Below are 16044 nucleotides of genomic sequence, written 5' to 3'. Positions count from 1 at the left end.
TTAAAAGACACTTACTCCTTAGAAGAAAAGTTATGATCAATCTAGATAGCATATTCAAAAGCAGAGACATTACTTTGCCAACAAATGTCTGTCTAGTCAAGGCTATGATTTTTCCTGTAGTCATGTATGGATGTGAAAGTTGGATTGTGAAGAAGGCTGAACTCCAAAGAATTGATGCTTTTGAACTGTGGTGTTGGAGAAGACTCTTGAGAGTCCTTTGGACTACAAGGAGATCCAACCAGTCCATTCTGAAGGAGATCAGCCCTGGGATATCTTTGGAAGGAATGATGCTAAAGCTGAAACTCCAGTACTTTGGCCACCTCATGTGAAGAGTTGACTCATTGGAAAAGACTCTGATGCTAGGAGGGATTGGGGGCAGGAGGAGAAGGGAACGACAGAGGATGAGATGGCTGGATGGCATGACTGACTCAATGGACGCGAGTCTGTGTGAACTCCGGGAGTTGGTGATGGACAGGGAGGCCCGGCGTGCAGCCTGGTGGGCTGCAGTCCATGGGATCGCAGAGAGTCGAACACAACTGAGCTACTGAAATGAACTGAACTGATATCAGAATTACCTTGGAATATTTGAAAATACTAATTCCCAGGTGTTGCATTTCTTTCTTTCTTTTTTTTTGGCCAGAGCTCCAGATATGTTTCTAATGAGCAGCCACATTTAAAAACAACTGGAACTTTTACTTTTATCTTTTGTTTCACTTTTTCTATTTCATATTCATGGCTCCCATTTCATTTAGTTTATGTTTTCCAATTTCTTCATCTCTTCTTTTTTTTGACATTCTTTCTCAGGCCTTTCTCAAGTGTAGTTCAAAAGGTTTGGTATGCTGCTACTGCTGCTAATTCACTTCAGTCCTGTCTGACTCTGTGTGACCCTATAGACGGCAGCCCACCAGGCTCTCCCGTCCCTGGGATTCTATAGGCAAGAACACTGGAAGGGGGTGCCATTTCCAATCCATGAAAGTGAAAAGTGAAAGTGAGGTCACTCAGTCATGTCTGACTCTTAGCTAACCCATACACATATAAATAATACACATATAAACAATACACATATAAATAATATGTGTAATATGTATTTTCAAAAACATTAATTTTTGCCTAACTAAAAAGTTTATGACATTTTGATTCCACTTGCTTGACTTAGTATGAAGAGAATGCTAGATTTCTAATTTAAAAAAAAGGATATGCAACAAGAAACAAAGGTTTACTGTATAGCACAGGGAACTGTAGTCAATATCTTGTATAATGACCTATAATGGAAAATAATTTAAAAAATATTATATGTGTACATGTATAACTGAATCACACACACAAAAAAGAATTCTACTCTTGAAATTTAGTAATGTTTATCCTTTTGCCAGTTTTTCTAAATGTCCTATGGACATCTAAGAACAATGTATAAGATTCAAACTTTTAAATATATGTGTGTAGCATATGCTTAATATAAATGAATTAAATATGAAGGTCGACACCAAAATCTGATTGATTATATTCTTTGCAGCCAAAGATGGAGAAGCTCTACACAGTCAGCAAAAGCAAGACTGGGAGCTGACTATGGCTGGGATCATGAACTCCTTATTGCCAAATTCAGACTGAAATGGAAGAAAGTGAAGAAAACCACTAGACCATTCAGGTATGACCTAAATCAAATCCCTTATGACTATACAGTGGAAATGAGAAATAGATTTAAGGGAGTAGATCTGAATGATAGAGTGCCTGATGAACTATGGATGGAGGTTCATAACATTGTACAGGAGACAGGAATCAAGACCATCCCCAAGAAAAAGAAATGCATAAAAGCAAAATGGCTGTCTGAGGAGGCCTTACAAATAGCTGTGAAAAGACGGGAAGCGAAAAGCAAAGGAGAAAAGGAAAGGTATACCCATCTGAATGCAGATTTCCAAAGAATAGTAAGAAGAGATAAGAAAGCTTTCCTCAGTGATCAATGCAAAGAAATAGAGGAAAACAATAGAGAAACAATAGGGAAAGACTAGAGATCTCTTCAAGAAAATTAGAGATACCAAGGGAACATTTCATGCAAAGATGGGCTCAATAAAGGACAGAAATGGTATGGACCTAACACAAGCAGAAGATAGTAAGAAGAGGTGCCAAGAATACACAGAAGAACTGTACAAAAAAGATCTTTATGACCAAGATAATCGTGATGGTGTGATCACTCACCTAGAGCTAGACATCCTGGAATGTGAAGTAAAGTGGGCCTTAGGAAGCATCACTACGAACAAAGCTAGTGGAGGTGATGGAATTCCAGTTGAGCTATTTCAAATCCTGAAAGATGATGCTGTGAAAGTGCTGCACTCAATATGCCAGCAAATTTGGGAAACTCAGCAGTGGCCACAGGACTGGAAATGGTCAGTTTTTACTCCAGTCCCAAAGAAAGGCAATACGCTCAAACTACCACACAATTGCACTCATCTCACACGCTAGTAAAGTAATGCTCAAAATTCTCCAAGCCAGGCTTCAGCAATATGTGAACCATGAACTTCCAGATGTTCAATCTGGTTTTAGAAAAGGCAGGGGAACCAGAGATCAAATTGCCAACATCTGATGGATCATCAAAAAAGCAAGGGAGTTCCAGAAAAACATCTATTTCTGCTTTATTGACTACACCAATATCTTTGACTGTGTGGATCACAGGAAACTGTGGAAAATTCTGAAAGAGATGGGAATACCAGACCACCTGACCTGCTTCTTGAGAAATCTGTATGCAGGTCAGGAAGCAACAGTTAGAACTGACCATGGAACAACAGACTGGTTCCAAAAAGGAAAAGGAGTACGTCAAGGCTGTATATTGTCACCCTGCTTATTTAACTTCTATGCAGAGTACATCATGAGAAACGCTGGGCTGGAGGAAGCACAAGCTGGAATCAAGATTGCAGGAGAAATATCAATAACCTCAGGTATGCAGATGACACCACCCTTATGGCAGAAAGTGAAGAAGAACTAAAGAGCCTCTTGATGAAAGTGAAAGAGGAGAGTGAAAAAGTTGGCTTAAAGCTCAACATTCAGAAAACTAAGATCATGGCATCTGGTCCCATCACTTCATGGTAGATAGATGTGGAAACAGTGGCTGACTTTATATTTCTGGGCTCCCAAATCACTGCAGACAGTGATTGCAGCAATGAAATTAAAAAGTACTTACTCCTTGGAAGGAAAGTTATGACCAATCTAGATAGTATATTAAAAAGCTATGGTTTTTCCAGTGGTCATGTATGGATGTGAGAGTTGGACTATAAAAAAGCTTTAGAGTGTTGAATAATTGATGCTTTTTAACTGTGGTGTTGGAGAAGACTCTTGAGAGTCCCTTGAACTGCAAAGAGATCCAACCAGTCCATCCTGAAGGAGATCAGTCCTGGGTGTTCATTGGAAGGACTGATGTTGAAGCTGAAACTCCATACTTTGGCCACCTGATGCAAAGAGCTGACTCATTGGAAAAGACCCTGATGCTTGGAGAGATTGAGGGCAGGAGGAGAAGGGGACAACAGAGGATGAGATGGTTGGATGACATCATTGACTTGATGAATATGGGTTTGGGTGAACTCTGGGAGTTGGTGATGGACAGGGAGGCTGGGCGTGCTGCAGTTCATGGGGTCGCAGAGAGTCGGACACGACTAAGTGACTGAACTGAACTGAACTATTTAAGTTATTAAGACATCATTCAAGATGCTCCTCTATTATTTTTTACACAATTGATAAAATATTCTCAGAGAAATATTAATATGTTTCACTATAATTATATATTTTTTCTTTTTTTTAATGATAGGGAAAATTTTATTGATGAATAAAAAGTTTAGTCAATGAGTCTGTGCAATGAGATAATACCATTGAACAAAACAAACTGATGCTTTTTAAGCTACTGCATGACAGATTACATGAAACTCAACAAAAGGCAAACTTTTCACAGAGTATTTTGTATTTTCCAGATTTACAGAGCAATTCTCTCTGAATATTAAATAGTCACATTTTCAAATTTTCACTCCTTTCCTAGATTGATTGATTGCTGGAGGCTAATTTCAAACTAATTTCTAACACTTTCAGTGGAGAATTTATTTATTTTTTCTTTTTCTTTATATTTCTTTTGATTCTTGCTTTATGTGTCTTTGTCTTTGTTGAAAAGGTGTTTAATGGTTTATGATGTCTACTGTCTTTGTGAATTGTACCTTTTATCATTAAAATATTAATGTTTCTTTCATTTAAAATAAGTAAAATTTAAAAATGAGCATGTCCACAGAGACTAATGGATTAATTTGTCTTAGATTCCAGCACTGCCAAGTCTGGAGTGAGAGGCTGTTCCCACTATGAGCCTGGAGAGTGATCCCATCCTGGGAAAGATTGTGTGGTGAATGTGGGTAGAGAGTCATGACTTGGCAGTGGAGGGTATTATGAAGTCTTAGGACTTTCTCCTCTCCCAACTCCCGAATGCTGTGTCCATTGTTAAATTGAGTTATTTGTCTTTTCTTGTTGAGTTATTCAATTTAATTTTAACAACAGTGAAAAACAGAAGTTCTCTTATCGAGTAACTGATTAGAAACTGAAGTATAGAGAACTGAAGTCTATTGCCCAAGGTTTTGCAGATAGAAATCACTCTTGGTCTTACAGTATGGTAAACTAGAGAGTGAGACACTCTAGAATAACAGAGAGCATGGTAGGACATTTCAGGAAAATATAGCAGCCACTGAGAAAAGTGAAGTACATTTCATTGCATTAAGCTTGAAAAAACTGAAGTGTTCAAGGATTCCTGGAGAGAGCTCAGTTGACACAGATAAGCATCAACTTTAGCAGCATGGTATGGTTAAGGGTGCACGTTCTGGGAGAATGACTTCCTGAACAGGAGACTGAAGACCTTGGTAAACTTGAACTCCTCCAAAAACAACAAAAATACAAGCAAAATAACTAAAACCAACCATTTCAAAACTCTGGCAGTTATCCAAGGCCACAGAACAAACTGAAAATCATTGATCCAAGAAAAACTGTGGAACCCCAATAAGATGGGGGGGGAAAGTCTGTAATGTTTCCCTTTGAACTATTTCCATTCCATCTCTCCCCAGCTAAGTGGTGCAGCAGCCAAACGCTAATAGCATTGCAGGCAGTAAAGATGTGTGACTGTTTTTGGAGCTTCATTAAAAGCATCATATTATACCCAGAGCACAGTCAATATCTTTTTCTGACCCTTTAGCTCCCTGGGAACTCTTTTTTAAACTAACTAAATTTATTTTTAATTGAAGGATAATTGCTTTACAATATTGTGTTAGTTTTTGTCATATATCAACATGAATCAGCTGTCGACTGAAAAAAAAAGATGTTTAACTTGAGAGTTGTGAGTTTAGTTTTATTTGGGGCAAAATGAGGACTGCAGCCCAGGAGGGTGGGGGCAGCATCTCAGACAGCTCTGAGAGACTGCTCCAAAGAGGCAGTGGGGGAAAGTCAATATATAAGGTTTTGGTGAAGGGGGAGTTCAACGCCATGAAGCACTTATTTTACAAACGGCTTTTGTTAGTCATGAGGATGTCACCATGAAGGGAGAAGCACTAAATAAGGAGATGCAAGGATTGAGATCATAAAATCTGTTCCTAAAAACATCCAACTATCTGAAGACCTGTCCCACCAGATTCCCTGGAGCACAGAGTGCCTCACTCCACCCTAAACTCCCTCAGGGATTGTTGAAGGTCAACACTATAGCAGCATGGGGTTCCATCTCCATAGAAGCAGATGGCAAATGCCTTTGTTGTTCAGCCATTAGCAATGCTCTTGGTAAGTGCCGATTTGTAGTTGACACAGCCATAGGTATACCTAAGACCCTTCCCTCTTGAACCTCTCTCCCACCACATCCCACCCTTCTAGGTTGTTACAGACCCCCGATTTGAGATCCCTGAGCCACACAGCCAATTCCCACTGAGTATCTATTTTACATATGGTAATGTATATGTTTCCATATTGCACTCTATATACATTCCATCCTCACCTCCTTCCCCACAACACCATCCATAAGTCTGTTCTCTGTATCTGTGTCCCGACTGCTGTTTAGTCACTCAGTCATGTCTGACTGTTTGTGATGCTCTGGACTGTAGCCCACCAGGCTCCTCTGTCCATGCAATTTAGAAGGCAAGAATACTGGAAAGGGTTGCAGTTTCCTTCTCTGGGGGATCTCCCTGACTCAGGGATTGAACCTGTGTCCCGTTTATTGGTAGGCAGATTCTGGGAAGCCATTGGTGCCCTGAAAATAGGTTCAGCGGTACCACCTTTCTAGATTCCATGTATATGTGTTAATATATGATTTTTGTTTCCTCTGACTTACTTCACTCTGTATACTGGGTTCTAGGTTCATCCACCTCACTAGCACGGACTCAAATACATTCCTTATCATGACTGAGTAATATTCCACTGTGTATATGTACCACAGCTTCTTTGTCCATTCATCTGTCGATGGACATCTAGATTGCTTCCATGTTCTAGCTATTGTAAATAGTGCTGCAGTGAACATTGGGGTACATTTATTTTTTTCAATTTTGGCTCCTTGAGAACTCTTTAGTCTCCAACTTTGGTGGTTTTTTGATTTGGGTGACAGCTCATCTTAGTGAGGGACATAATAAAAGCCCACCTTTAGGACATTACCAAAATAATACAAATTACTGTCACATCTCCAGTTTCCCAAAGATATGATCTCAGGTGGAGTCAACTAGATTGTGAATTTAAAAGGAAGTACTAGAGAAAATCAGGGACATGGGGAACTTTGAAAACTTCTGAAATATTCCCAGAAATCCATGGATGCACAAGGATATGCCCATGCTCAGTGAAGACCTGAGAAAGAAGACAACAGTCTCTCATCTCTGGCTGATCTTGAGGCTTGTGCAGTCAGGAAGTGAAAGCCCACACTGTTAAATAATCTTCCTGAAGTCTGAAGATGTGGCTTCTCACACAGATGCCTTTGTGGAAGTGTGCAAAACATACAGGCAAAGCATTTAAGGAAATCTCCAATTAATAAAAAAAAAAAAAAAAAGGAAATCTTATGGCCAAACACTGGTTGGCCACTAGATTATACTGAACCAAATATGAGATCCTAGGCACCTAGAACTAAAAAATAAAAACAAGAACCTAAACTAGAACTCAAAGGCCACACATTGCAGGCAATTATCAATACACAGAACTAGTCTAGGAATGTCATTAAACTAGTAAACAAAGAGCAGCAAACTAAAAACAAGAAATCTTCGAAGGCAGAGAGATCTGATAACTGGAGTGTTACAATGTATTATCTAAAACATCTAGTTTTAAACAATAATTATAATATCTCTGGTGGCTCAGCTGGTAAAGAATCTGCCTGCAATTTGGGAGACCTGGGTTCAATACCTGGGTTGGGGAGATCCCCTGGAGAAGTGAACTGCTACCCACCCCAGTATTCTGGCCTGGAGAATTCCATGTATTCTATAGTCCATGGGGTTGTGAAGAGATGGACATGACTGAGACTTACTTCTAAGCAACATACAAAGAAACAGGAAAATATGCTACATACAGAGGAAAAAAAAAAGGAGAAGTGTCTCTCAGAGGCACAGATAAAGAGGATGTGGTACATATAATGAAATACTATCCTGCCACAAATATAATGAAACTGTGCCATTAGCAGCAACATGGCTGCAACTAGCAATTATCACACTAGAGAAGTCAGTCAGACAGAGAAAGATAAATACCATATGACATCACTTATCTATGAAATCTAAAATATGACACAAATGAATCTATCTATGAAATGGATACAGACTCATGGACGTAGTGGCCAGACTTGTGGTTGCCAAGGGGGAGGGGGTTGTGATTACATGTGGAATGGATAAACAACAAGGCCCTGTTGCATAGTACAGAGAATTCTGTTCTATATCCTATCGAATATTGGATTTCATATGTTTATCAGCATAAACATATGAAAAGATGCTCAACATCACTCATTATTAGAGAAACGCAAATCAAAACTACAGTGAGGTATCAACTCACACTGGTCAGAATTCAGTTCACTTCAGTTCAGTTCAGTCGCTCAGTTGTGTCTGACTCTTTGTGACCCCATGATTCACAGCATACCAGGAATCCATCACCAACTTCTGGAGTTCACTCAAACTCATGTCCATCGAGTCAGTGATGCCATCCAGAAATCTCATCCTCTGTCGTCCCCTTCTCCTCCTGCCCCGAATCCCTCCCAGCATCAGTTTCTTTTCCAATGAGTCAACTCTTCGCATGAGGTGGCCAAAGTATTGGGGTTTCAGCTTTAGCTGAACACCTAGGACAGATTTCCAATGAACCCTAGGACAGATTTCCTTTAGAATGGACTGGTTGGATCTCCTTGCAGTACAAGGGGCTCTCAAGAGTCTATTCCAACACCACAGTTCAAAAGTATCAATTCTTTGGTGCTCAGCTTTCTTCACAGTCCAACTCTCACATCCATACATGGCCACTGGAAAAACAGCCTTGACTAGACAGACTTTTGTTGGGAAAGTAATGTCTCTGCTTTTTAATATGCTATCTAGGTTTGTCATAACTTCCTTTCCAAGGAGTAAGCATCTTTTAATTTCATGGCTACAATCACCATCTGCGGTGACTTTGGAGCCCCTCAAAATAAAGTCAGCCAGTTTCCACCATTTCCCCATATATTTTCCATGAAGTGATGGGACCAGATGCCATGATCTTAGTTTTCTGAATGTTGAGCTTTAAGTCAACTTTTTCACTCTCCACTTTCACTTTCATCAAGAGGTTTTTTAGTTCCTCTTCACTTTCTGCCATAAGGGTGGTGTCATCTGCATATCTGAGGTTATTGATATTTCTCTCGGCAATCTTGATTCCAACTTGTGTTTCTTCCAGTCCAGCGTTTCTCATGATGTACTCTGCATAGAAGTTAAATAAGCAGGGTGACAATATACAGCCTTGACGTACTCCTTTTCCTATTTGGAACTAGTCTGTTGTTCCATGTCCAGTTCTAACTGTTGCTTCCTGACCTGCATATAGGTTTCTCAAGAGGCAGGTCAGGTGGTCTGGTATTCCCATCTCTTTCAGAATTTTCCACAGTTTCCTGTGATCCACACAGTCAAAGACATTGGTGTAGTCAATAAAGCAGAAATAGATGTTTTTCTATTGCTTTTTCGATGATCCAGCAGATGTTGGCAATTTGGTCTCTGGTTCCTCTGCCTTTTCTAAAACCAGCTTGAACATCTGGGAGTTCACGGTTCATGTATTGCTGAAGCCTGGCTCGGAGAATTTTGAGCATTACTTTACTAGTGTGTGAGATGAGTGCAATTGTGCGGTAGTTTGAGCATTCTTTGGTATTTGCTTTCTTTGGGATTGGAATGAAAACTGACCATTTCCAGTCCTGTGGCCACTGCTGAGTTTCCCAAATTTGTTGGCATATTGAGTGTAGCACTTTCACAGCATCATCTTTCAGGATTTGAAATAGCTCAACTGGAATTCCATCACCTTCACTAGCTTTGTTCATAGTGATGCTTTCTAGGGCCCACTTGACTTCACATTCCAGGATGTCTGGCTCCAGGTCAGTGATCACACCATCGTGATTATCTTGGTCGTGAAAATCTTGTACAGTTCTGTGTATTCTTGACACCTCTTCCTAATATCTTCTGCTTGTGTTAGGTCCATACCATTTCTGTCCTTTATTGAGCCCATATTTGCATGGAATGTTCCCTTGGTATCTCTAATTTTTTTGAAGAAATCTCTAGTCTTTCCCCAGAGAAGGTAATGGCACCCCACTCCAGTACTCTTGCCTGGAAAATCCCATGGATGGAGGAGCCTCATAGGCTCCAGTCCATGGGGTCGCTAAGAGTCAGACACGACTGAGTGACTTCACTTTCACTTTTCACTTTCATGCATTGGAGAAGGAAATGGCAACCCGCTTCAGTGTTCTTGCCTGGAGAATCCCAGGGACGCTGGAGCCTGATGGGCTGCCGTCTCTGGGGTCACACAGAGTTGGACACGACTGAAGTGACTTAGCAGTAGCAGCTAGTCTTTCCCATTCTATTGTTTTCCTCTCTTTGTTTGCATTGATCTCTGAGGAAGGCTTTCTTATCTCTCCTTGCTGTTCTTTGGAACTCTGCATTTAGATGCTTATACCTTTCCTTTTCTCCTTTGCTTTTCGCTTCTCTTCTTTTCATAGCTATTTGTAAGGCCTCCCCAGACAGCCATTTTGCTTTTTTGCATTTCTTTTTCTTGGGGATGGTCTTGATTCCTGTCTCCTGTACAATGTCATGAACCTCCGTCCACAGTTCATCAGGCACTCTATCTATCAGATCTGGTCCCTTAAAACTATTTTTCACTTCCACTGTATAATCATAAGGGATTTGATTTAGGTCATTCCTGAATGGCCTAGTGGTTTTCCCCACTTTCGTCAACTTAAGTCTGAATTTGGCAATAAGAAGTTCATGATCTGAGCCGCAGTCAGCTCTCAATCTTGTTTTTGCTGACTGTATAGAGTTTCTCCATCTTTGGCTGCAAAGAATATAATCAATCTGATTTTGGTGTTGACCATCTGGTGATGTCCATACATAGAGTCTTCTCTTGTTGTTGGAAGAGGGTGTTTGCTATGACCTGTGCGTTCTCCTGGCAAAACTCTATTAGTCTTTGCCCTGCTTCATTCCGTAATCAAAGGCCAAATTTGCCTGTTATCCCAGGTGTTTCTTGAGTTCCTACTTTTGCATTCCAGTCCCCTATAATGAAAAGGACATCTTTTTTGGGTGTTAGTTCTGAAAGGTCTTATAGGTCTTCACAGAACTGTTCAACTTCAGCTTCTTCAGCATTACTGGTTGGGACATAGGCTTGGATTACTGTGATATTGAATGGTTTGCCTTGGAAACGAACAGAGATCATTCTGTCGTTTTTGAGATTGCATCCAAGTGCTGCATTTCAGACTCTTTTGTTGACCATGATGGCTACTCCATTTCTTCTAAGGGATTCCTGTCCACAGTAGTAGATATAATGGTCATCTGTGTTAAATTCACAGCCATCATCAAAAAATGTACAAACAAAAATGCTGGAGAGGTTGTGGGTGCACTGTTGATGGGAATGTAAATTGATACAGACACTATGGAGAATGGTATGGAGATTCCTTAAAAATCTAGAATTAAAACAAACATATGACCCAGCAATCTCACTACTGTGCAATTACCCTGAGAAAACCATAATTTAAAAAGACACATGTACCCCAGTATTCTGCTGCTGCTAAGTAGCTTCAGTTGTGTCCGACTCTGTGCGACTCCATAGACGGCAGCCCACCAGGCTCCCCCATCCCTGGGATTCTCCACGCAAGAACACTGGAGTGGCTTGCCATTTCCTTCTCCAATGCATGAAAGTGAAAGTGAAAGTCAAGTTGCTCAGTCATGTCTGACTCTTAGCGACCCCGTGGACTGCAGCCTTCCAGGCTCTTCCATCCACGGGATTTTCCAGGCAAGAGTACTGGAGTGGGGTGCCATTGCAGTGTTCACTGCAGTGCTATTTACAATAGCCAGGACATGGAAGCAACCTAGATATCCACTGACAGATGAATAGATAAAGAAGTTGTGGTATAAATATATAATGGAATCTTACTCAGCTGTAAAAAAGAACAAATTTGAATTAGGTGTAGTGCGGTGGATGAACCTAGAGACTGTTACCAAGAGTGAAGTAAGTCAAAAAGGGAAAACCAATATCATATAGTAATGTGGTTATATAGCATCTAGAAAAATAATACTGATGAAGCTATTTTCAGGGAAGGAATGGAGATGCAGATGTGGAGAATAGAATTGTGGATACAGTGAGGGAAGAACAAGGTAGGATGAACTGAGAAAATAACATTGACATATATACACCACCATGTGCACAACAAATAGCTGATAAGAAGTTGTTGTCTAATACAGGGAGCCCAGCCTGGTGCTCTGTGATGACCTGGAGGGGTGGGATGGTGGGAAGGGAGGGAGACTCAAAGGGGCACAGTATATATATATGTAATTATGGCTGATTCACACTGTTGTATGGCATAAACCAACACAACATTGTAAAGCAATTATCCTCCAATTTTAAAAAATGCATAATTGAAAATAGTATTGAAAAGAATATATATGCATATGTTCATATATAACTGAATCAGTCTGTTGTACAGAAGAAATTAACATGACATTGTAAATCAACTATATTTCAGTTTAAAAATAAACCAAAGAAATAATGAAATACTTAATATAGGCTGGTAATTAATATAATACCCTTTGGGAGGATGTGACTTTTTATTCTGAGAAGAGTGAAAATCATTTTCACTTAAGATGGATGACTGCATCCCATAAGGTAGAAACAAAAACTATATTGCTGTTGATGATGGATATGTGGATATCTTCAAATATGTGTAGAAATATGTACATAGTTCTAAGGAGCCCAAGGAGTGGATTCTAGAAGTTACTAACTTTTTGCCTGTTGACTGCAATAACATCCTGCTTTGTTCTGCTTTGTAGTATCATCTTGACCCTGTAGACATTTCTTTCTTGAGAGTTGGATTCATGTCACGATTTTATGATAATCCAACGCCATTTTTTTCTGAAAAGGCATTACCTGGTATTTTCAATGGCAATATTAATAAAATCAAAAGTTTCAAAAAAAGGTAAAATATTTGAATATGTGTTTCTCCAAAGAAAATATGCAAATGGTCAATAAGCAGGTGAAAAGATGCTCAACATCAATAGTCATTGGAGAAATCACAAATTGAAAACACAATGAAATTTGACTCCATTCTCATTAGGATAGCTAAATTTTTAAACATAGAATATAACTATTGATAATGACATGGAGAAACTGAAAGCCTCATATATTGCTAGTTGGCTTGTAAAATGGTCCAGAAGCTTTGGAAAACAAGTGGTGGTTTGTCAGAAGGCTAACCAGATCTTCCCTTTGACCCCAAGGTTCTACTTGTAGAGTAGATATATAACCAGGAGAAATGAAACTTGTACATTTATGTTTGTAGTGATCTCATTCATAATAGCTTTACAAAAAGGTAAATAAGCTAAATGTCTATCAGCTGATGGTTGGATAAATAAAATGTGACATATCCATATAATGGAATATTATTTGCAAAATGATAGCAACAAAAACAACAACAAAAAGTGAGGTCATGATACATACTACGATATGAATGAACCTTGAAAACTTCAGGCTAAGTAAAAACATCCACAAAAGACCACATGCATAATTGCATTTATGTGAAATATCCAATAGAGACAGAAAGTAGATAAGCATTTGTCAGGGGTTGGGGCAGAGGAGTGGGTAGAAGGAATGAGAAGTGAATTTTATTGTGTATGAGGTTTCTTTGGGGAGTTGAAAATGTTGTAAAATTAGACTGTGATGATAGCTGCAGTACCCTGTGGCTATTCTAAAAACCACTGATTTGTACACTTTTAAAGGGTGAATTTTGCAGTGAGCAAGTGAAAGTTGCTCAGTCACGTCTGACTCTTTGTGACCCCCTGGACTATTCAATCCATGGAATTCTCCTGGCCAGAATACTGGAGTGGTAGCCTTTCCCTTCTCCAGGGTTTCTTCCCAACCCAGGGATCAAACCCAGGTCTCCCACATCTCAGGCAGATTCTTTACCAGCTGAGCCATAGGGGAAGCCCTACAATATATGTAGCATATGTCAACAAAAATGCAAAAACAGTAAGTTTAGTATTAAAAGCTGAAAATAAAAGTGTAAGCTAAGAATCTTGACTCTGAATTTGAATTAAGCTTGGCTACCTACTAAACTGAATTAAACTGTGCACGTTTCTGCATTTACTTAAACTATTTGTGCTTCAGTTTACTTATCTGTAAAGTGGGGTGAATTACAGCGTCTACTATTACAAATGAAAAATTGAAACATCCTATAGAATTAGGATAAAAAAGCAGGCTATATTTTTCTAAATGGTTGCCTAAGCACTTCTTTTGATTTCCTCTTTGTTGTTTCACGAACAGAGGTTGAAGGCATTCTCCTTAATTATTATCATCCTCTACCAAAGATGACCTAGGGATTATTACTTAGTGTCTATGATTTGGGATCTGTCATAGTCAAATACTACATTTGTTCTACAACACATGATTGTGCTGGAGAGATAAGAACAGTTGGAAGTTAATTTACCTGGTGGAAGTCCCATAAAGATGAGGCCTGGATGCTGCAGAAATGGCCACAATCACAGCAGGGACTCCATAGCCAACAGGGAACATGGCCTTCTTCATGAACCTGTTGATACCGGAGTAGTTGACCACCGTCAGGTTGCGTGCAGAGAGGAAGAGGTGCAGGCCCACCAGCAGCATCCAGGTGAAGGAGGCCAGGTAGAGATAGTGTAAGGCACCTGCAATGATGGCGCACAGCACCTGCGGGAGGAGGAAGGTGTCACGAGGAGGGACTGTCAGGGTGGAGCACGGCCCCGGTACTTCTATAACTTTCCACTAGGGAGAACTTTGATGTATATGAAGAAGTTGTCAACAGAGTGTTTGTCTTCTAGTCATGGCAGTCAATGTGAGACTGGTTATTTACCAATTTAACCTTACCTGAAACCCAAGTCATTTTATTAAAGTGTCCAAAGCAGTGTGGCTCCATAAACTCAGAATCCCCTGGGGGAGGAGTATTTTGGAAAAGTATACGAACCTTGCTCTCAGTTCTGTCGATGGCTGTGAGGAAGAGCAGGTGGGCCAGGAAGAGGCAGAGTGAGAGCTGCAGGTGGAGCGAGGTGCTGGTGTTCTGGATGGCTTTGCACAGCAGGAAGGTGAGGGCCGCCAGGAGGAGGCAGAGCAGAGAGAGGCTCAGCCCCACGTAGGTGATCACAGTCAGTGTGGAATCCTCCTCCTGGGACCCAGCAGAGAGGGGACCACAGTCATGCTTTCCTGCTCTGGGTAATGACCCTTCCACCATTTTTCTTTTTAGAAATAGAAAAATCAGAATAGAAGACCTAGATAGACTTGGTATATTTGTGGATAGCTTTCTCCAGCTTCTGAATGTTAGAATTTTATGGGATCTGAATGATTAATTCTGTCCCTGGAAGGACAGAGGGACAGGAGAATCTTTAGTCAAGAACAAACTCTGGAACTCACAAGGGTTTATTTTCCTATAGACTTTTGTGCATGACTCAGCCTCCCAGTTACCACAGTAGGTACACAGAGGCATGAAACTTCATGCTGAACACCACCCTCCATCCCCACCATGTGATGGTGTGTGATAGAGTCTGTACCTGAGACTCTCTGTCCAGGTATTAACCACCTGCCTTGGACGCCACTCACCCATCCCTGAAATATCCATTCTTAGAAGGGAACTAATGATTATAGATTAGAACTGAACCCTTTATGGAGGACGTCTACTATATTTTGACAATGGTGGTAGCATAAAATTCATATTTTCTGCAGCCCCTGAGCACCCTGTTGTGAAGACCCCTGGGGTAAACAGAATTTTAATTTGGCAACCACAGCCTCATCTCCATCTTCTGCTCTATGTTCAGTCAAGAGCCAACCCAGGTGCTGCTGTGAAGAGAGTGTTGCAGGTGAAATTCAAGCCCTCCATCAACTGACTTAGAGAGTTTATCCTGGTTGGACCTGTTGTAACCAGAAGAGCCTTCAGAAGAGGTAGGCTCTTCTTGGATAAAACGATTCAGAGTTTGAGAGAGTTCTGACATGAGGGAGTTTCTGCTGCTGATCTCCAGACAGATTCACTGGTGCACTGTGAGAGGTCCCAGAGGAGAATTAGGACCAGAAAGAAGGGTGAGCACTGAAGAATTGATGCTTTTGAATAGTGGTGCTGTAGAAGACTGCTGAGAGTCCCTTGGACAGCAAAGAGATCAAACCAGTCAGTCCTAAAGGAAATCAACCCTGAATATTCATTGGAAGGACTGAGCTGAAGCTCCAATACTTTGGCCCCTGATGCACACAGAGTCCACTCATTGGAGAAGACCCTGATGCTGGGAAAGAATGAAGGCAAAAGGAGAACGGGACAGCAGAGGATGGGATGGTTGGGTGGCATCAATGCCTTAGTGGATATGAATCTGAGTAAAATCT

General features: G+C 40.5%; 1 protein-coding gene across 1 annotated transcript in view; it reads right to left on the bottom strand.

Annotated features, from left to right (window-relative positions):
• LOC147368364 (adhesion G protein-coupled receptor E2-like) overlaps positions 1-16044 on the bottom strand; it is a 54213-nt gene that overhangs the window by 12919 nt on the left and 25250 nt on the right. The window contains exons 12-13 of the mRNA XM_086408801.1: positions 14648-14845; positions 14138-14373 (exon numbers count right to left, since the gene is read on the bottom strand). Coding sequence (XP_086264927.1) covers positions 14138-14373; positions 14648-14845 — 434 coding nt within the window. The remainder of the gene's footprint in view (positions 1-14137; positions 14374-14647; positions 14846-16044) is intronic.

This window comes from Bos grunniens, chromosome 7 (genome assembly GCF_055505025.1).
Source record: "Bos grunniens cultivar Pamir isolate PY7600 chromosome 7, Bosgru_T2T1.0, whole genome shotgun sequence".
Classification (NCBI taxonomy): Eukaryota; Metazoa; Chordata; class Mammalia; order Artiodactyla; family Bovidae; genus Bos; species Bos grunniens.
This window is presented reverse-complemented; position numbering and strand designations above follow the sequence as displayed.